This window comes from Gorilla gorilla, chromosome 3, assembly GCF_029281585.2.
Source record: "Gorilla gorilla gorilla isolate KB3781 chromosome 3, NHGRI_mGorGor1-v2.1_pri, whole genome shotgun sequence".
NCBI classification, from domain to species: Eukaryota; Metazoa; Chordata; class Mammalia; order Primates; family Hominidae; genus Gorilla; species Gorilla gorilla.
The window spans coordinates 44,367,597-44,391,013 of record NC_073227.2 but is presented as its reverse complement, the minus strand read 5'-3'; the positions used below and the strand labels follow the sequence as shown (position 1 = coordinate 44,391,013).

The 23,417-nt window shown below is 38.0% G+C and overlaps 1 protein-coding gene across 1 annotated transcript in view; it reads right to left on the bottom strand.

Annotated features, from left to right (window-relative positions):
* Positions 1-968: 968 nt before the first annotated feature.
* The window catches only part of DTHD1 (death domain containing 1), a 66,217-nt gene continuing 43,768 nt past the window's right edge, over positions 969-23,417 (bottom strand). The window contains exons 9-10 of the mRNA XM_031010338.3: positions 9,566-9,623; positions 969-5,225 (exon numbers count right to left, since the gene is read on the bottom strand). Of these exons, the coding sequence (XP_030866198.3) occupies positions 4,903-5,225; positions 9,566-9,623 (381 nt within the window). The 3' untranslated portion in view covers positions 969-4,902. The remainder of the gene's footprint in view (positions 5,226-9,565; positions 9,624-23,417) is intronic.

The window sequence follows — 23,417 nt, the reverse complement described above, 5'->3', positions numbered from 1 at the left end:
ACTTCAGAAAGCCTGACTTTGTACCTTAGATAAACTTCTTATTCTATAGCACAGTTTTGGACTTCTCATTGAGAACATTTCTGAAAAAGCCATCAGACAGCAGTTGACATTTCTTGCAAATACTGGTAGCAGTTGAAGACTTTAAGGCAAAGCCCTGGTTTGCTTATAATGTTCTAAATTTCCGTTAGATGTTCTTCCCCTTTCTTTCATGCCCTACTTCAACCAAAAGCTGATTAAAACATGGTCCTCAACACCCACTCTTTCACCCCTACCCCTCATAACCAGAACAATGTGTAAGATATTTGACTTGTCACATTCACTAGGATGCAGAGGCATTTTGTTCATTTGGTGGACAAGGTCAGGGATGCTGAATGGTCTGCAATTTATGAGCCAGTGCATGTTAATTTTTTGAAAACGGATTTCTTTCACAATGCCAATAACATCTCACTAAGAAACATTGGGTTAGAAAAACAAAACTTTGTCCAAAAGATTTAGCTATTTTGAAAATTAGATTATAATATGCTCAAAGCCTACCTACCTCATTTGTTAAGGTATTTCTATTTTAGCATAAAATACTTCAGACGGGTGAGGTGTGGTAATGCCTGTAATCCCAGAATTCTGAGAGGCCAAGGAAGGTGGATGGCTTGAGCCCACAAGTTCAAGACTAGCCTGGGCAACATGGTGAAACTCCATCTCTATAAAAAATACAAAAATTAGCCAGGTGTAAAGGCCTGCACCTGTAGTCCCAGCTATTTAGAAGGCTGAAGTGGGAGGATCACTTGAGCCTGGGAGGCCAAAGCTGCAGTGAGCCATGACATCATGCCACTGAGCTCCAGTCTGGGCAACAGAGTGAAACCCTGTGTGAAAAAAAAAATTAATTAATTAATTAATAATAAAATACTTCAGAATATACAAGGAAATATGTATGTGTTCATTTAAGCTACATTTTAGCGATAGTCAATTGCTGTAATCAAGAATTTACACTCCAGATATAGTAAGTATCTAATCAAGATGACTATGGACATAGGTTTTGGTAATTCAAATAATAAATGTTACAAGATTTTATTTATAAAATTTGATGCTTAATAATTAGCAAAATGGTGACTGTAATGGTTTTTTCAATACTGAAATTGGTGTTATTAAAAATGTATAGATTCTAAATGGTAGTGCATTCTTGCGCCTCCATGGTATGAAATAAACACACGAATAATGATGTTCAAAGCTTAATTGCTAAATGGTCCTGAATATTGAACATGGTTAAATGAACTATGATAAACTATCATTTTGCTCTTAGGTATATACGGGGACTACAGTCTAATTGATATGAAAATTTTAATATATGCATATAATAGAATATTATACATTAATGAGAATGAACCATTGCCACACACAGCAACATGGATGAATTTCAGCAACGTAAAGTTGAATAAAAAGTCAAACATAAAAGAATATATACTGCAAAATTTCATTTTAACCAATTTCAGAAATTGATTATACTAAAATTAATTGTGCTATGGTTATGAAATAGGATATTATACAGCTATTAAAACATTCAAAGACATTAAAAACTCATAATTTAATAAGACAGTAATTTTAAAAACTGTATATGTAATATATGACTCCCATTCCGGGAAATAAAATACATGTATAAGTTGCTAGGAGCATAAGAAAGGTGTGCAGAGAGGTATCAATCAGGGTCTCAATAAGAAATATAGTGATATACTGAGAATAATAAAAGGAGGCTTTATTTTAAAAAGGGGAGAGCAGGATATAGGGGAACTGCAAGGAATAACACAGTTACTCCAAACAACAAGAGAGCTATTACCACCCCTAGACTTGAAGAGACAAGAAGAAGACCAGTTACCAAAGCACAGGAGAGAGCTGGCTAGAGGTAGCCTTCTTGAGAGGAGCAGTGGTTGCAGGCGAGGGACACAGCCAGGCCAAGATGAACGCAGGGAGGAAAAGGGGAATGGTATAATTCACTCTCCTTCCTCCTGTCTGTCTTCTGCTGGGGCTTTCCATTAGCAAAAGCGAACAAGGCATCTCTGATGTGGTCCATACAGGTTGGCTCACCAGACAGAGAAATGGGTATGCAAATGTATGGGTGTGTCTATCAATACTGAGGGTGTTCAGGGGCAGGTCTCAATCCAAGTGGCACAGATTACACATGGGATTGATTTCCTGGATTATCTTAAGAGAGGAGATGCTGCAGGGATGATCAATTGTTTTCTCTATGTACCTTTTTATTGCTTTACTGTAACAACAATATGTGCAGTATTTGTTTTAATTCTGGGGGAAAAATGTATCTGTGTGTGTGAAGAGATGTGTATATGTGGCTGTGAGTGAATGTCTGTGAGTGTATGTGTGAGAGAGAGAAAGAAAGAGGGGAGGGGTGTGAGAGGCAGTGTTTTAATGAGATTGTATGTGTGCAGGTGAAGTGGTAACGGTAAAGTGAGATGTCGTGTCTGTGTGTGCATGTGTCTGTGGGAGAGGCATATTAATGAGTGTATGCGTATATGAAATGTGGAGGTGAGGTATATGTGAATGAGGACATTTGTGAGAGTGTACAAGTGGATCTGAAACTATATGTGTGTGAGGGGTGTGTGTGTGTGCACATGTATTTATGTATGTGAATAGGTGTGTTTCTGTGAGAGAGTTGGGAGCTGGGTGTGCAGGAGGGGTGTGTTTGTGACAGCGTATGTGAGGTGCACAGGTGGACCCGAAACAGTGCTGATAAAGGGTAGGCCTGTGTGTTTGAGGGTGCATTTGTGAGAGGTGTGTGGCAAGGATGTGTGTGATGGGACATACATATTAGCATGTGTGCATGCAGGTGAACACATATGTGAGTGTCCTTAGATACATCTATACCTATAGAAATAGAAATATTTTCTTCCAGAAAAAAAGAAAAACTAGAAGAAATTATGCCAAAAATGTTAATAACAGTAATCTCTAATGACAGGATAAGAAGCAACTTTCATTTTCTTTACTTTTTTTGTTCGATTGTAATCAGGAAAACAATGAACATTTTAGTCTGTTTTCTGTGCCCCAAGAATACATGAAAAGACATATTGTACCTTTTTGGCAGCATGTAAAAAATCTTGACTAATAAAATATTCCTTTATGGGACTATGTTTGAAAATGGGAATCGCCTTTTTCGATATATACCTGAATAGATATCTAAATCCCTGGTTCATTTGTAGAAGGAAGTCTTGCGTTTAAATTTGAAAGAGATTAAAACATTTAATATTGTAATATAACTCAATTAATTCCTAGGTATTCAATAACTGAAACTAATTGCTACCGATGTTTTCAAGCCAATGACCTAATGGTTTTTGCATTAATGAGTCAGTGAAACTAGTTCAATGTCCCATTTATATCAAACTGCTTCAGAGAGCTAAAGGGCTTTAGGCTTTCCAAAAACTCAAAGCTTATACTAGACATTAATAGCGATTATCAATAGAAAGAGGGGTTTAGATAAGTTTTAATTTTTTCTTTCACTTTAACGTTCTATTTACAGATGTTTTGTTTGTTTTTAATGATGTATATCTAGGGCTTATGTAATAAGGCTTCTGTTAACTAATTTTAAAGCAGGTTTTCTTCCTAAGTAGAAGAAATAGGCCTTGAATTCTTTCACTGATAACTTATTTTCTCTGCACTGCCTCATTTCGCTAATAACAAAATATGGAATTTTCCCTCTTCCAAGTGATATTTTTATAAAGGAAAAGTTTGTGCCAGTAAATGGCTGAAGTGTTATTCTATTTTTAATTTATTTTGAGCTTAGAAAGGTTTTTTTAAAGTGAGTTACTACCACTGACATCAAGTCTTTCAGTCCAATTTATTTTGTATTGTTTACTGTAGGCTCTATGGTATCTATGTAACTTGAATTGGTTGCCAGTCGACCAAAAATAAAATTCTAAGTCTCCCAACTATCTGAACAAGCCCCTTCTCTCAGCCAAGGGCATTTCAAAGTTATCCTGAAAAATTAGTTTAGGCCATGATGGGAAGGGGAGGTTGGACATGACTCCATAATACCCTCCTCTCTTTTGGAATTCAGGAAAAGCTGACCAGCATAAACTTCAACAGACCTTAGAACTGATAAGAAATATTTACAATCTATTCCCTCTAAAGTCTGCTACCTGGAGGCTTCATCTGCATTATAAAACTTTGGTCTCCATAACTTCTTATCATAGCCCAGGCATTTCCTTCCTATTGATTCCAGGTCTTTAGATAATAACTGTTCAATCAATGCCAATCAAGAATCTTTAAATCTACCTGTGATCTGGAAGCCCCCGCTTTGAGTTGTCCTACCTTTCCAGATTGAGCCAATGTACATCTTACATGTATTGATTGATATAACTCCCTAAAATGCATAAAAGCAAGCTCTACCTCGAACACCTTGGGCATATGTCATCAGGATCTTCTGAGGCTGTTATGGGCCTGTCCTTAACCTTGGCAAAATAATCTTTCTAAATTGATTGAGAACTGTCTCAGATATTTTTGGGCTCACACTTGAAGTCACAGAAAACTAGTTTAATTTTATGTAGATAGCAATTAATAAGTAATTACATATATCAGATCTTTTCTTCACACTAAGCTTTTAAAATGGGAACAAGTCAAACTCAATTGCAAATGCTATTAAGTGAGGCCAAACTCAAGACAGTCATGGTTGCAAAACATAATCACTCAACCAGAGAGGAGCGCTCACACCCAGGAATGCTTTCTATTGTCTGATCCGTGCTTCTCCCTTTGTCTCACATCATTAAATAGCACATCATTAAATAGCACATCATTAAATAGACTGACTTCAAATAATATCATTCGGAAACTGCCAGGAAAATGTTGACAGAAACAAAAACCCACCGTGTGCCTTTTCCTAGGGGTAAAGGAAGAGAGATCAGGCTTTTACTCAGGGGCTACATCAAAACACTGCTGTGGTTCAGTGAACACTTTATTTTCCCACTTGAATTTGAGCTTTTCTGCAAGATCACTCCTGCCAATCTTGCGGAGATGTCGAGCCAGGAGGCGAAGTTTGTCGGTGAAAGTTGGAAGCGATTTTTTCCAGAAGCAAAGAAGCTCGTGGATCTGTTCTGTGAGATCATCAGGGTTCTTGAGTTTGATGAGCTGAATGGTGCTATGGCGCAGAGGGAGAGTTGAGGAAAGAGACTCAGCATTTTCTTCTGAGAGCTCCTCAGCCAGCCAATGGAGCAAGTTATCCCAAAGGGCTTCTGTCAGGCACAGGAGGAACACTCACGGTTAGGACCCTCTCCTGGGGGATGCATGGGTCTAACCCCCCACACCTGTTTATAGGAAGTCTCCCTGCTCTTTTGTTTGGCCTTGGAGCAGTGCAGAGATATGAGACTACCTGGAGCAACAATCAAAAGCCTCTGAATCCCTGGGATTCTGGGATCATCTCCTGAGGGTACTAGCAATTGCAGAGAGTTTTAAATGCTTATGAAATTTTAATGTACCTGAGAACCAAGAGGGCATGTTAAAATGGTTTTTACGCTCTGCTCTACATAATCTAATTGAGCAAAACTAGTGTGGGAGCAAACTTGGCATTTTTAACAAGCTCCTAGAAGATGCTGTTGCTGAGGTCCCCAACCATGCTTTGAGTAGCACTGTTTGTTTGTTTGTTTGTTTGTTGAGACGGAGTCTCGCTCTGTCTCCAGGCTGGAGTGCAGTCATGCGAGCTGGGCTCACTGCAACCTTCGCCTCCTGGGTTCAAGCGATTCTAGTCTAGCCTCAGACTTCTGAGTAGCTGGGATTACAGGCACAAGCCACCACACGACGGGATTTTTTTTTTTTTTTTGTATTTTTAGTAGAGACAGGGTTTCATCTGTTGGCCAAGATGGTTTCAATCTTCTGACCTCGTGATCTGCCCACCTCAGCCTCCCAAAGTGCTGGGATTACAGGCGTGAGCCACCACGCCTGGCCGAGTAGCATTGTTTTTGAAGGGTCATTTTAGGTTCAAAACCTATTTCTCCTTATTAGTACTAATCTGATGCATAAATTATACCAGCAGCTAGCCAATCCTCACACACATCCCTAACTATACACACACTCACACACACAGGCAAACACACACACGACACGATCTACCACCCAAAAACAATTCTGTGGAAGATCCTTTACACCAACACTTTCCACTGGGCCGTCCTCTGTTGACTCCTGTTCACCTGTTGTTATGGTTGTTACTGATGTGTAACTTAGATCCATAACTCTGAATAAAACCTCTGTCCCCTACTGTCTCTCTCCTTTCACATTCCAGCCCTTCCCTGCATTATAGCCACTTTCTCCCACTCTCATGCTCACCCCTGCACCAGTTTCCCTGGTCTGGTGTTAAGCAAACATTCCATCTGCCTTCCATTACTGAACTATTCCTTCCTCCTACACACTCCTGTAAATTGCACCCTGATTTTACAATACAAAGCCACCTTTCTGCGAAAACAAGGAAAAGGGGCCAGCACTTCCTTGTTCTCCATCATCACTTTCAACCCAGTGTTCTGCTACCTCCATGCAGTGCATTCATTTTGAAGTCCATGTTATCTGGGCAGGCTTTTCTCGTCCCATCCACGTCATCAGCAACACTCTGTAGGCAACTTCATCAGCAGCCCTGTGGATCATCATTCACACCTCTGACCCCAGTTCCTTAATTTTGTCAACTCCAATGACATATCTTGTGACTCCAAACTAGAAACTGACTCTCAAGGCCAATCTTCATGTTTCATGCTCAGCCAGAATTATTCTACCTCCTTGGCTTTAGCCCCTTAATATTGCTGCTGACCTCTACCTCCTAAACATATTCCATGGCCTCTATTCCTTTGCTTCTGCTCAATATGCTCTTTGCTGCCATCACTACTATAGTGATCCCTTGGTGTCCCCCAGTCATTCGATCACCTCTGCAGGGTCTCATATATCTCTGTACCTGCACTGCTGCTAGTGATCAACTATGCACATCAATGATGGTCTTGTGTCCACCTTAGAATATATTGTCTTTTTTAGCTTTCATTTTTCTCAGTTTGTCAATCGAATCTTGTGTTATTCAGATTGCATTCAGTTACCTGGGCTGCCTGAGGTTAGGAAAATATGTTGAATGTGATCAACAAACTGTAAGCTATTTTGTACCATTTGAGTCCTTAGTCGCTTGAAAATCCATTAAAAATATTTTTTCTAAACTCAATAAAAATTTGTTTGTAACAATGACATAAATCTTTTCTCCTATCTTTAGCCCCAATCTCACTCTCATTCTGTTTCACTCAGCCCATGTCTGCTTCTCCTACTTTACCCAAAGCCATTTGACTTGAGTTCTCCTAACTTTGTTTTCATTTCAAAATTACTTTCTTACAAAATCTCATTCCTCTGTGTTTGCTGGATTCCATCCCTCACATTGCTTTTCATCAAGTATTTTCCCTTCACACCTGCCCCTTAATCTCCTCCTCACCAAGGCTCCTTCCTTGCTTCCTATAAACACTCTCAGGCCTCCTCATCCCTTGCTACTGCTACTGCTACTGTGTCAAGCTATTGTGGTATTTCTTTCCTTCTCTTTATCACATACTCTTTCAAAATCTAATGTAAACTTGAGGCCTCAAGTTCCTCACTATCAACTCACTACTTAAACCTCTGCTTTAGGCCTTCTATGCCCTTCTTCAAAACTCCGTTGAAGCCTTTCTTTCCAATCTTATGAGAGGCCTCCTACTTACTACTCACTGCACTGATTCCTGGCCTGTGTCTTCTCTTACTTCCTTGGAGCATTTTACTCCTCTCCTTGGAGCCCCTGGCCTCCCCTGCTTCTCCTCTTTCCTCTCTTGCCCTTTGCCAGCTGTCTTCCTTCCAATATTCTTTTCCCCCTGCTAACTCTCTTCCTCCTAATACTGCTGTATTACTGCATCCCATCTCAGGTCTCTTCTATTTCTGTCCTCGCCCCTCAATGAATGCATCAACTCTTACTGACGTTACCATCACCACTAACTATGGGAAATATCCTAGATCTACCCAATCTTTATCTTTTGGCATTATTTTCCTAAATCCTGGTGTAGCACTCACAATATTCATCTCCTAGTTATCTCTATCAGTGTATTCTACAGCCAATACAAATGTCATATTTCTAAAATCAGAATAATCAATGATGGTCTTTCCTTCTCACTACTTGATCTTCCTTTACTCTATTCACTTTCTTAGTTAATGCAGCCACTCCGCTGAGCAAGCTGAGACATGTGATGTTATTCACATTTTTCAAAGCCTGTTTCTTATCCCCTGAACCCAAGTCCTAATGTTCCTAACTCCGAGCCTCTCAAATATTTGCTTTACTTTCCTGCCTTGCTGAGTCAATCTTAACCATGTCCTACCTAGCTTCTTCCTTGCCTATTGCAGGAACGAGGGTTCTAACTTGTATCCCTGCTGTCAGTTTTGGTTCACCTGAAAGTCTAATTTGATTTTGCCAGTCCCCTGTTAACAAATTTCTTGTAGGGTCTTCCTATTGTCTAAACGTCTTTATTTGGCATTTAAAACTTTTCATAGTTTTCTCCCACTCAAAATGTCTAACCTCATCTACTGTCACCCTTCCTACAGCAGTTCTGATGGCATTGGTCATGTGGGAGGATTCATGTGAGGACAAATATCTCCCATCCTGTGTAATAAACTAGAATTTCCTAGTACCCATAAGAAGGATCCTTCTACCTTTGTATTCTCCAGTGACTGTTAATGATGGCAGTGATTATGCTTTTATCTGGACATCAAATTCTTCAAAGGTTAACAGCATTATTAAACTTGCAAAGCTTTTATCTGTTGCTGTTGTTGTGTTCTATATCATCTGCTCTCTTTTTAAACACAGTTTATTTATCACTGAAAGGGTTTATAATATGGTGTTTATTCTATCCTATTCCTAATGGAGTTTAATAAGACCTGAACATTTTCTGTACCAATCCGTAAGGGCAACCTCATATCATTCATAATAGACCTGATGCACTAGTAAGAATATCCTCGTTGATGTCTTTTGAAGACCAATAAGTTATCACATTAGTAGCTACTGATATCACAAAATAAAATGTTTCAAGAGCTAAAATAGAATAAAAGTTTCCAATTCTACCCTGAAATCTGTAGCATTATTATGTACTTGAATTATGCATAATTATAACCAAATATTAAATGTTTCTTATGGTTTCATATCAATATATACCTCAAATTCAAATAGATTGACTTCAAACGTTGATTTGAATTGAACGTACTTTAAGATTTACAACTTAAGAGTCAACATTTCAGCTCAAAGTATAGTCATCTATTAGTAAACTAAGCAATTGCTAGCCATACAAATAAAATAAAACTCAGTAACATTTATATTTCTTGTTGATTTCAACTCAGCTTTAATTACATGCAGATTTAAGAATGCTAGTTTGGTTTATTTGTATATGACCTCCCAGGAAATAAGTATTTATTAGGCCAATAAAGTTAATGACTGTTTGATTGGAAAGTCACTTTCTCCATTCCTTTTTATGAAATGATTCACATATATATAACATATAAGGGGGTGGGGAAGCACTATAATGATGACAAAGCAAATATTCCTCACCTACAGGATCCTTAGAAACTCTTTTGGTACTCTGTGGACGGTTGATTAATTTCTTATGCTATTGGGGAAAAGGAACACAAAATAAACAGAAGTAATTAATTTGTGAATAAGCTACAACAAAAATTCATCTGAACATCATCTCTATTTTGAAGAAGTACTGAATTCCATACCTTGCAAAATTAAATACTGTATTTGTGCATGCATGCTCAGCAATTGTTTTCCTAAGATAAAGCCAAGTATACTAACCCAAATATTTCAGCACATTTAAATTTAAGAATACACATTTAAATATTATTATAGCACTCAGATTAACTCTAAATGAACATTTTTCCAACCAAAATTTAAAACTGTTAAACCAACTAGCGTAGAGCAAGCTACCAGCATGCTGTAAAGATGGTATTTTGTATTTTGTAAAATCCCTTGTGGGGCAGGCACTTTGCTTCAACACTCAGCACAGAACCTGGCACCTAACAGGTTAAAAATAATCAAATCAGTGTGCAGATATTATTTGAAAATCAACCTTTTATCAAGAAGTAAATATATTTATTTCACTAGCTTTCTACACAGTCTGCAGAACAGTTTTTTCTCAGGTAATATGAGATAGTGGAGACAGCATATGAGATAAAATAAAATTATCTGGGTTCAGATCCCTAGCCAGTGGTTGAGTAGCATTGCACTTTAGAGAATTTATTTAAATGCTCAGCCTCAGCCCTGAAATGTCTTTATGGATGCCTACATCACAAAGCCTTGCACACAAATGTTCATAGCATCTTTATTTGAATTAGCCAAAAACTGGAAACAACTAAAATGTTCTTTAGTGGAAAAATAGTTGAACAAACTGTAGAATATCCACACTACAGGAACTAAAGTAATAAAACAAAACAAAACATTGATACATGGGACAATTTGCAAGGGCCTCAGGGCATGATGCTAAGAGAAATATTCTAGTCTCAAAAGGTTATGTATTCTGATTATATCACATTCTTGAAATTACAAGATTATAAAGATGTAGAACAGATTAGTGATTGCCAAGGGTTACTGATGAAGGGGGAAGGGGTGAGGGAGCACAAAAGGGATCTTTGTGGTAATAGAATAGTTCTATATCTTGAATGTGGTAGTTGCATAAATCTACACCTGATAAAATGCCAGAGAACTATACATATACATTGTATCAATGTCAACTTCCTGGTTTTGATATCTTGCCATAGTTATCTAAAAAGCAACCACTAAGGAAATCTGGGTAAAGAATACATTGAACTTCTCTGTACTATATTTTGCAACTTCTTGTGAATCTATAATTACTGTATGTCAAAACGTTTTTTAAAGCTTATTTCACAGCAGTGATACAAGGATGATGTAAGTGTTACATGTTAATGAGTAGCATACTGCTTCCCACTGAGCGCTCTAATACAAGTTAGTTGAATCTGAATATCATGTTTTATAGGCATCCTTGTCACAAATATTACATAAACATGGAAGCATATAAAACTTCCATTAAGAAGTTTTAATGGGAAAAAATTAAGAAAAATAGCATGAGTTGAAGTATGCTATTATACTGTAGCACTGCAAAATAAATGCATATAATTTTCAAGGCATCAACTATGTGTTTGAACCCCTGAAAATATTGAGAAAGAAATACTAATTTAAATAATGCAGCAGATTGTATCATTCCCATCAAAGGGCACATGGCCTTGGACAAGAGATACATATTGAGACTTTTCTTTATATCAGTAGTATTTCCCCTCCATAACTCTTTGTTCACAGATGTCTCATCGCATTTTGATGCACATAGAAATGGTTCCAGTGTTTAAATTTTTTTTCATGCACATGAAATTGCAATTCAAGTACTTCACCTGATGCACAACCATAGAAGCAGTGAATTGGGGTAGCTCAGGCTCTTTTTAGACTTCCAGGCACTGTGTTGGTCTCCCATGTGGCCCCTTCATAAAGGATTTTCTATGTTGCCTTCTTTTCCCTTCACTTTCATTTTCCTCCTCTCCATGCCCCCAAGCCTTTTTGCATGATTTTGGTCTGTGCCCTCTTTTCACTTTGCACACTACCTTTTGAACCTCCCTGGTGCTCAGGGTCAGCTACAAGCAGAACAGGCAGCCAACATTTGGCCTCGTGCAGTCTCCCCTCCCACAGGTTCCTAGCATCCCTGTGTGGCTCACTGGATGCCTTCCTTAGCAGAAACAGCTCTCATTTCCCCCCACTTTCCTCTCTTGCCTCCTTGCAATCAAAAGATGCTTTTAAAGGCACTTCTCTGGTTCTTATTTAGTTTTTATTTGGAGGTTCTATTCCATAGTTTTCCAAGTCTAACTCTGTAACTGAGTATCCCAACCTCAAAATGCATTGTAAAACTTTTATTTTTCTTTTCTTGCTTTTAGCCTTGAAATATACTTTGAAACTGTTTGTTTCTCCCTTTGCCACCAGGCATTTCTGTGAACCATGCTTGCTTATCTAATTACGTGCTTGCTTAGAAATTCCAGGGGCCAATCTTGAAACAAACCAGGCAGAGAGACCAAGCTGTGAAATCCTCCCTATTAGGGGGAGTTACAAACAGCCCACCACTACCAGGCTGAAGTCAGGATCGCACATACTGGACCTCCAGATGGGTGATTACTCAAGATAGCCATTACAACAAGACACTCAGACCTGCACTCTCCTGCATGACTCCTGCGTGCTTTCCACACCTTTTCCTTCTTAAACTCCTTCACTCTGCCCAAAATGTTGAAATGGTCATTTGAAGGCATTAGCTTGGCCATTCCCCCAAGTGCTAGCATTTGGTTAGCAAAACTGCTTTCCCTTCAAAACAACAACAACAACAAAAGGTGCCATTCAATTACATTTTCTCAGGTTCTATTTGTGAAAGTAATATTTCTTATTCCTCTCAAGTAATCTGTTTTATGTTAATGTTGCATATTTTAATTTGCCACCTACAATATCGTAAATGCCATTTGCAACATGTCACTGCTCTGGAGAAATGCTGGACAAATTTAAACGTGACTCTCCAGCCCTCTATAAACTGTTTCTCTGCTGCACAGTCCACATTTAAATGGGCATAGTGGGGCTTATGTGGCAGTTTTCCCTGAATTATAAGCCTCTTGAGGGCATCAGTATAAAAATATAAGCAATTCAGATATGTACAGATGTGTCATATTTATGCTGTTAAGCACAATGCAAGCCTTATCTATTTAGAAGTCATTTAAAAAACTGAAACCAAAGACAGGCACCTACACCAGAAAGAGGTACGAGTGTCTTGAGTTTTATAGCCACTGTTGTTAGGATTCCTTTGATTACTGACTACTCTTTCCATGCTCCCTAATTACAGCCCTGTATTGAATTCTTAAAGCTAACTAAACCATTTTTTACTTGAACTCATATGTGTGAAAGTTTGATCTTTTGTGTGCAACTCAACAAACTGGACTTGGTTACATCTACTCAATTACCCAGTGTTATTTCCCAAGAAACCTCCAAAAGTTTTTAACCCTCCTTGGGGCTTTTCAGTGCTCCAAGATCCAGCCATTATCAGTCTTCCCTTTACTCAATAGACTTAACGTTTTTGAGGGCCAGGAAAGTATATCTCATTCCTGTACATGTTAGACATCATAGTAGATAAGGTGTTGTACACACAAAGTGGTAAAAAATATTTTATTGGTTGGGTGCAATAGCTCATGCTTATAATCCCAGCACCTTAGGAGGCTGAGGCAGGAGGATAGCTTTAGCTTAGGAGTTTGAGATCAGCCTGGGCAACACAGCAAGACCTCATTTCTACAAAAAAAATACAAAAAAATAGCCAGGTGTAGTGGCTTACTCCTGTGGTCTCAGCTACTTGGGAGGCTGAGGGAGGAGGATCACCCGAGCCTGGGAGGCAGAGGTTGCATTTAGCTGAAATCATGCCACTGCACTCCAGCCTTCATGACAGAATGAGAGCACCCCCCCATCAAAAAACTTAACAAAAATTTGTATTCACATGATGATATCGTCTCTCGATTTAAATGATACGCCCCTTCAAATCCTGCCATATTTTCAAGGAACTGGTCAAATTCTACGTCTTTTATAAATTAGTTTCTTATTTGGGAATTTATGCACTATACTATCACACAATTCATCTAACAACTTAATATTATATTGTTGTTAATGCCATTCATATATGTTGTTTTCCCTCCCCAATTAGACATTCAGTGATTTATTGTGCCCTCTTCTGCATCTTCTTTTATATCAGTACTTACATTTGCCACATGTTAAGCACATCATACTTTTAATAAATACTTAGTAGCCAGAATGGCCCTCCATGGACAATCACAAGTATTGTTATCATCATACATTTAAGGTCAGCAGTTTTAGCTGTTCACACAAGCTGCACAGCAAGGTTTTTATGTATGCATGAAGATTACTTCCACCATTTCCTGCAGAACACATTTCAGATCTCCGCTGCTTTTTGAAAAACACATGCCTTACACCCTGTCTACCACTCTCTCATGAGGCGTTTAGTTTTCTATTCGCTGAGAAAATTAAGCAGTGGGCTGAGCATGGTGGCCCATGCCTATAATCCCAGCACTTTGGGAGGCCGAGGCGGGTGGATCACCTGAGGTCAGTTTGACATCAGCCTGGCCAAGATGGTGAAACCCTGTCTCTACTAAAAATGCAAAGATTAGCCAGGTGTGGTGGTGCACATCTGTAGTCCCAGCTACTCAGGAGTCTGAAGGCAAGAGAATCGCTTGATCCTGGGAGGCCAAGGTTGCAGTGAGCTGAGATCGTGCCACTGCACTCCAGCCTGGGTGACAGAGTGAGACTCTGAAAGAAAAAAAAAAATCGAAAAAAATAAAAGTAGGCAGTGGTTCTCAAACCTGAGTGTTCCTGACAATGAACCTTGAGAAAGGGGCAAAAAAGGGAAGCTCACACTTGGATTCAGCTGGTCTCAGATAAGGCCACATTTGGAATAAGCAACTGGGTGATTCTGATGCTGAGGCTGAGTGCACATAGAAAAAGCCAATCAAGTATCAAACCCTACATGAATTATCAACTAGCACCCCTATAAATATATCCCAATGAGTACATGGAAGAATGAAAGAAATATCTTTATCCAAAAAGTGATGAAGATTTCTAATGTCACATCAGGACAAAAGTAAACTTCAGATTGCTTCACCTTACCTAAAGCTATAGGGACGTAGTAATAAAAATATTGATTTCTATTAAGTAATTTCATAAATTACCTCACAGGAATCACGCAGATGACCTAGCTCTGGGGCCCATCATCTCATGCAGAAATTTCAGTTTCTGGCAAAGTTTTCTCAAGTATTTCTGGCAGTTCCATGGGCTTTACTCTCTTGGTATCCACACTGTTCCACTAGGTGCCCCCCAGTGCTCAGCTGGACCATGCAGCCCTCCACACTCCTTCTGTGGGCACGGCAGCTTCTCCCCATGCATCTATCACCACGTAGCATGCCATGATGATTTCTACCTGTCCTTCAGTTTTCCTCTCATGGTGCCATATAGGTCCAGCTGACATCAGTAGTTTCCACAGGTTCGCACAGCTGCTGCCCTACTGCTGCTCTGCTGGGTCCCACCAGCAGTGATCCCGCTGCACCTGCTTTATATGGAGCTCTTGGTCTCTCCTGCTTCCCTTCCAAGCGAAGCAACTGTCTGTTAGTGGCCACCCTAAGCTCTCCCGGTGTGTGAGCTGTGTGGTAAAACGTGATAGGATAAAGGAAGTGGCTTCCTACCCCTCATGTCACATGACATTAAAGTAATATTGACTGTGCCCTGATATGCCACAGAACTAAATAAAATAGGCCTTCTTTTTTTCTAATTAAAACTTTTTTTCCTTCAGACAGAATCATGCATCTAAGGAGTCGAACTGGAAGATAGATTTTACCAATAGCTTCAGTGCTCAACTCTAAACACTTGCTGGCCCCAATGACTAGAGCTTTCAGTGTATGATATGATATATATTTGTATATTTCACATATATGTAACATATACTATATATAATTATGGTGTATAATAATGTATAATATGTATATTACATATGATATGCTTAACACACAATATTTAATACATTCATATGTATTTAATGAATTTTTATGCTAAATTTATAAAATATGTGCATGCATTTTTAGGTAAAACCGACCTAACTCCCCTGCATACAGAATTCTGTCAAGTCATATCGCATATACGCAGTTATTTCTGAAACTGAGGTTCATTTCTTTGAACACCTCAGCTTTTATGCAAATAACTTTCTAGACTGGTTCCTTCTCTGCACACTTATGAGGCATGTCTGGAACTCTCAGAATTGAGCCTGAGCTCAAATCTGAGTTATATAAAATTTGCTTTCTCCTTGGTTACCTCATCTGCCTTTCATTAAAAAAAAAAAAATTAAAAAAATTGTGTGGAAGATGGGGAGCTCTTACTGTTTTCCTCTGTGATAGATGCAATATCAAGGATCAAGTGTGATCAGGTCTCCTGGTCGAGAGCTAACCACACTAGTCTCTGACAGTGCTTGGGACTGGAAAGAAGCTCAATGCTTCAGCCTGGCCGGGACTCACCCTCATTGTAATGTGCTTTCAGGGAGCTTTGGGGTGATACTGGCACTGACTAAGCTGATGTCACTGTAGAAACATGTGCATGAAAACAAGTATGAAAGACAATGCAACGGAAAGACAATTGCCATTGTGAACCAGCTTTAGGGCTGATTTGTTTGGTGATATCCCATCATCATAGTGCCTTCCCAGCTGCAAAGAATGAACACAGGTCATCATAGGGAGCACAGCAAACGTAATGGGGCTCCTCACAATACCCAGTAAAACCTAAGGTGAAAGTTAGAAAGGGGAAAGTCTGGAAAATTGTAAATCCTTCTCTCCATTTTACACATATTTGGAAGGGCAAAACTGTAAAACAAAATGCTACCTTTGAATACTAGATCAATATTATTATTTTACTTTATTTTATTTTTTTATTTTATTTATTTTATTTTATTTTATTTTATTTATTTTATTTATTTTATGTTATGTTATGTTATGTTATGTTATGTTATGTTATGTTATGTTATGTTATTTTATTTTTCGAGACAGTGTCTTGCGTTTGTAGCCAAGGCTGGAGTGCAATGACGTGATCTCGGCTCACTGCAACCTCTGCCTCCCAGGTTCAAGTGATTCTCCTGCCTCAGCCTTGAACTCCTGACCTCAGGTGATCAGCCCATCTTGGCCTCCCAAAGTGCTTAGGTTACAGGCACGAGCTACTGCGCCTGGCCAGAATGCCGTATTTTTAATTGTTCCTTGTGCGGTCAATAATTTCAAGGGCAACCGAAACAATACTATAGCCATTTGTCATAAGAAGTTGTAGAGTTTGTCCTCTGTAATTTCTACTGCTTCCCAGTTCTTGGGGACTCTAGTGCAGAGCAAATTTTTGTGTGAAGTAACATGGTAAGAACTTTCTGATACTTTTAGCACCATTTAGCATGGATGCCACATAGCCTTGTAGCTAAGCATCAATTTTATACAGTCAATGCAAGAAAATGACACGCTGTTTTTATTAATTTGATTATTTACCCTAAAGCACTTATGCATGAAGTCATTCTAATAGGTTATTATTGTGATATCTGTGGCAATTAGCTCTTTCATCCAGCTGCCCTAACCTCACACTCCTCCCATTCCCACGTATTACTGTAGGATTTTCTGGAAATAAGTCTTTTCTTACTAAAAGACATACAAGTAAAAGTGATAGGATTAACAATAGACTAAGAAAGTATATATAATTAGTATTTTTCTGTGTATCTTTAGCATGGATTTTTACCAGAATCATTTAGGGTATTATAAGTCCTGACTTTTCCTGCTTACTGTACTTGGTATTTATTTTGCATATAGACCACTTCAACTAAGTAAGCGTCACCATAAGCAGATGGCAATGCTTACTTAGTTTGTAATGTAAAATCATAACTTGTTTATAATGTAAAATCATTAAGAATTCTATGAGTCATACATTATAAAATTCAGCATACCCTTTACTATTATGCAATAATAGTTAAGCAAAACTTGAGCTCATTTATTGCATAATAGTAAAGGGTTATTTACTTTATTATAATCTTATCACTTTTACCTGTGTGTATTTTAGTAACAAAATAAAAGATTTATTTATCAGAAAAATCCTACACAGACATCACAACAATCACCTATTAGAATGTCTTCATGTATAAGTGCTCTAGGGTAAATAATAATAATAGTAAAGGTTATGCTGAATTTTATGATGTATGACCTCAAGTTTTGCTTAACGTGAGCTCATTTATTGCATAACAGTAAAGGGTATGCTGAATTTTACAATGTATGACTCATACAATTCTTAATGATTTTACATTATAAACAAGCTAGACATTATATTGATAAAGAAAGTAATCTGGTACAAAAATTAATGCTACTATAAAAGCTTCGTGCTGTAGTTTTGTGTTCAACATAATCACAAATCAAATAAAAGCTTATGTAAGTATTGAGTGAGGATGTACTTGTAACTATATCGTTGCAAACCCATAACAATGGTTTGGGGTGTTATTATCCCCATTTCACAGATATAACGTCTCCAAGGTAATATGGCTAGGATATGGCAAAACTAGTCATGAAACTGAGGTCTGTCTGAAGCTCTAACAATAAATAATACTTCCTCCAGATAATAATACCAGCTACTATAATTGCCATGTACCAGGAATTACTCTAAAAAACTTGAAGTATGTTATAGAACCTTGAAGTATAATATGGTATATAGTCCAGCATAAACATACACACCCATCCTTGTGAGGTTATTATGCCTATTATACAAACAAGGAAACAAATTTAGAAAGATAAAATTATTTGACTAAAACATACATGCTAAATGACAAATACAACATTTAAACTGACATCAGTAAGAATCCAGATCCTGTTTAAGTTAACATTTGTATGTAACGTGAAGGTCGTAATGTGGAACTTTCCACTCAGTCACTTCAGTACCTCTGGCACTATGCTTACTATTTACATATATCAATTTTACTGACTTGGCGGCAGTATTAGATGGAGGTAAAGAGCTCAACTCCTAACATATTCATTAAACTTGTACCCTTAAGCAAAGTAATCTCTTGTGCCTCAGTCTCCTCCTTTTAAAAGTAACGATATACAATGCCATTAGAAAGAGGCATTGAGTTATGTCATATATCTGAAATTAGGGTATCATATGTAATAAATGCTCAAAATAGTACCAGTTATTACTTAATATAGTTTTAAAACATATTTGTTGCCTACATAAATACATTTTAAAAGAAACACTTCTATTTAAACCATAAGTGGGAAAACAATTTCATCTATATAAATACTAGAAAACCTTAAAAATACAATTAAAACATAACAATATTATTAAATTCGGTTGCCAGCCAAGATCTCTGAACCCAAGAGCTATTCTCTGTCAAAAAGAAAGCTTTGCAATTGTTAAGGAGATGTGAAAACATGTTAACAACAACCTGAGTTTTACTCAGATTAGAGAAAAGTTTAAAAAGAGAACATTGTTTCACTGTTTCGATTCCTTTTTATTTAAAACTGGTGTGTATATTGTACTAAAACAGCACCTGCAATTCCAAAATTTGGGAAACAGCAGTATAAGCAAGCAACCCTTTTATTTGCTGTGAGTCATATCATTCAGTATAAACTTATCACAATGTGCACATGTACCCTAAAACTTAAAGTATAATAAAAAAAAAGCTGAAAAAGAAAAAAAAGAAAAAAAAACAAAAAAACTTATATGAGAAGTATTTTTGTCTTTCGAAACTGTACAGATAACATTTTAGGGGGTATGAATGATAAGTCATAAACAAAATGCAAGGAGCATGAACTCATAACTTAAGCTGGAAAAAACTGGAGCTGTCCTGCTCAAGGAACGGCTGTCATCTCTGCTCTGACAATGAACTAAGAGCTGATGTCACCATATGGATAGAACAGAAAAACACTAAACTGTTCAGAAGTGGCAAAGCATTCAAAATCAAGATGGCTGAGGACGCCAGCTTCTGACTCAGGAGCTGAAAATTTTAGGTAAAGAGAAAAACCACTATCCAAGGCTACAGAAGTTCTATTCCAAAGCTTAGTTTCGGCAAAGGGTAAGACCCTCCCTCCTAACTGGCTCTTTGAAAGATCTAGATTTGCCAAACACTCTAAAGGTACAAAGGAAATGACAGGCGGTATGACATAGTGGTAAAAGTGGTGGACGTAAGGAAAACAAGGATCTGGCTTGCCCAAGGAATAGAAGGAAGCTGGTAAAGCATAAAAGAAAAACAACCTTGTAGTCTGGGTCCTCATGCGGGCTCTACTCCTGTGAAGTCCTACAAGCTGAGCCAATAAACTAAACTTTCTTACTGAAGTCTCTAACTGACTGAGATAATGTCTACAAATGACAGGGCCTACATCAGTAATTCAACAAATGAACCCACATGTGATGTGTAGGCCCTGATTGGACATTGTTTTTGAACAAATCAACTGCAAAAAGAAAAAAAATATTGAGTCAGAAGGAAAATAGGGAATAGGGGCTGGGCAGTAGCTGATATAGTGTAGTAATTACTGATTTTATTGGGTGTAGCAATAGTAATGTGGTCATGTGTCTTTTTTTAAAGTTTTTACCTCTTAGAGAAGCATTGTGAAGTCTTTACACATAAAATGATATTGCACCTGTGATTTGCTTTAAAATACTCCAACAAAACAAACCCACAAACTAGGGTACTAGACAAAATAAGTATGGCAGAAAGTGATGGGAGGTGTGTCCATGTAGGTTCATTGTATATTTTCTCTGTTTTTGTGTGTATTTAAGTATTTGTGCGTGCTTACGTGCATGCCCACAGGCGTGCACACATGGACACACACACACGGTTTTTTTTCTAAATAAGTACATTAAAAGATCGCAGTACCAGCATCCACCAATAATCTGCTGTTGTCTTCGTGAACTTTCTTATAATTACACAGTGTAGAACTTCCTGAAAACCTAGGCAGAAATGTTTGGCCCTCAAAATAAAAGGAAGTACCTCCACATAGAGAGGTCTGGAAATCAGCACAAATCCACAGAGAAGTAAGATTGCTGTGGAACAAAATAAGAACAGAGTTTAGAGCAAGAAGTGCTGACCAATAGTGGTCTCACTTGGAGGTAAATACAGAAATTCGATTTGGAAACAAAATCAGGCTACTACCAATCATGGAAGCAGTGTAGTTCTGTAGCTTTGTTTAGCTCAGATCTTTGCTTCAAACCCATTCACATTTTTTTATGCAGCCAGCTTTATATTTTGCTTCTTCATTATTTTTTCAGTTGCTTGCTTCTTAGAAAATCACTCTTTCATAACATCAATCTCTTTATGGTTTTTTCAAGGGGAGGGGGGATTGATAAATTTCTCAGTCCTTGATTGAACAAAAGAAGACAGCTTTAGGCCCCTGGTAACCAGATGGATGAATTCAAATAACTCCAAAGAATCTAAGGAGTGGAGACAGATAGAAGGAAGGGGCATCCAGGAATGTGTACAGATATAAAGTGGGCAAAGATCTAGATATTTCAGAAAATATAAATGGAATATATATGGAAGCAGTGAAGAAAAATTATCAAAAGCAGTCTGGAATAGATAAATCTGATTTCTAAATGCATGTCTCTATCTTCATTTTTTACCTACTAAATGGGCAAAGTAGGTGCACCACATGAGGTTGCCATGAGGATTAAATGATGTAATGCACATAAAGCACTTCAAACATGCAAGCGCTCCATGAATCTAAATAATTGTTAAAATGCATAAGACTTTGCTCAGTATTCCAAGTAATTTTGTCAAGAGCAGATGTCCTTGACCCATAAATGCAGCTACGTGGAAGACGCTATTACTTCTTAAAGCAGCTCAACAAATCAAAGAAAGATATACAGCATTGCCAGAACTTGCATTAATATTAACCTCCTCTCTTTATTGTTCCACTTTTAGATTATAATACCCACAGGTTTTGTCACTCCACTTTAATCCTGTCCCTATTTATTCCTGTGCCTATTTAACTCTTAGCATAATTCTTTCTAGGTTATTATAGCAGATTTAAAAAAATCCTGGGCCAGGCGCGGTGGCTCACACCTGTAATCCCCGCACTTTGGGAGGCCAAGGCAGGTGGATCACCTGAGGTCAGGAGTTCGAGACCAGTCTGACCAATATGGTGAAACGCTGTCTCTACTAAAAATACAAAAATTAGCCAGGCGAGGTGGCAGGCACCTGTAATCCCAGCTACTTGGGAGGCTGAGACAGGAGAATCGCTTGAACCCAGTAGGCAGAGGTTGCAGTGAGATGAGATCATGCCACTGCACTCCGGTCTGGGTGACAGAGCGAGACTCCATCTGAAGAAAGAAAAAAAAAAAAGAAAAACAAATCCTGATATTTTGTTTTGGTTTGGCTTTTCGGATGGATCATAGCTAGAAATAGTTTTTCCAATAGAAAGAGTAATTTGAATGTTTCTGGGAAAGGCCTGGACAGCCACACACAAAATGTCACCCTCCCAGGTCTTGCCACAGTGTGTGAAATCCTATTAGTCATTCCTTTAAAGTCATGAAAGGCTTCTGCTAAATGGAAATGCTAGATGGGAAGAAAACAGGTAAGGCTTCTGTCAGCTATTAAAACTCCACCTTCAATTGCTTTTTCAATTTCCCCAGCATGCTTTCATTTATTCATTAAAGAGTTCAGCAAAACATTATTGAATGCATCCTCGGGGAAGGGATTACAAAATTGAATGAGCAGTGCTCTCAACCCTGAGGAACTCAGTCTCAAAAGCAGACAGTAAAGTATAATGTTAGGAGTGTTGCCATTGAAATCAGACAAACTTGGTTTCAAACAGTAGCTTTGCCATTTCGCCTTGGGGAAAACCTCTGTACGCTTCAGTTTCTTAAATGAAGAAACTTTTATTTAAGGTTTTTTTTTTTCAATAAATAAGTTAATGTGTAAATGCTTTGTCAAGTTACTAGCAGGGAATAATTTAGTAGGTATTCATCATTATTATCATTACCATGATTTTTATATAAATAAAAATTATAATGGACCATATGTTTATATATATAATATATATGTTATATATATATATTCAAAGTGCTTTAGTTACAGATACAGTGCAGTGTCTAATACTTCCTGGAAAACTTAAAGACTTCTCCTAAAGAGGGGATAATAGGGTTAAGTCTGGAGTCATTGCTGTCACAATGGCAGCCCGTGGGAAGAGTCTTGAAGAGAAGTGAGGCTTTAAGTAGAACTGGAGCAAAATATGTTAGTTGGGGAAATGTAATATAAAAAGGTTATGACGATGAGCTGTGGAAGTTTGTAATGGGCCCTATATGCCACGGTAACTGGCTTGGACTTTTAATCAATAGACATCCAATGAGAAGTTTTGGAAGAGTGATAAAATCATATTTGTTTTTGAGAAAAACCAAGCTGTCAATTGTGAGGAAGGCAGCCTAAAGCAGATAAGGGAACTAGTGATAGGCCTCCAAGGAAAATGTTGCTATCGTCTGTATGTTAAGGCAATATTAGAGGGACTGAAGATGAAATGCAAGTTTAAACAACACTTCCAAAGTAAAATCAACAAACACTGTATTATATCACAGGACAGTAGCTCAAACCAGTGTACTGAGAGCAACCTTGGAAATCCCCTTCACGACTTCCTCTATCTGCCAATATTCTCCTGCCACCCAGTCCCACACACATTCACTCTATCACCAAGACCTGTTGATCTCAAATCCTGAATCTCTCTCTAACTCTGTTCTTTTCTTGCTATCTTTACTGTCATGATCTTACATAGGCTATCACACTCTCTTCTGTGGACTATTTCATTAGCTCTTTATTTTACTATTG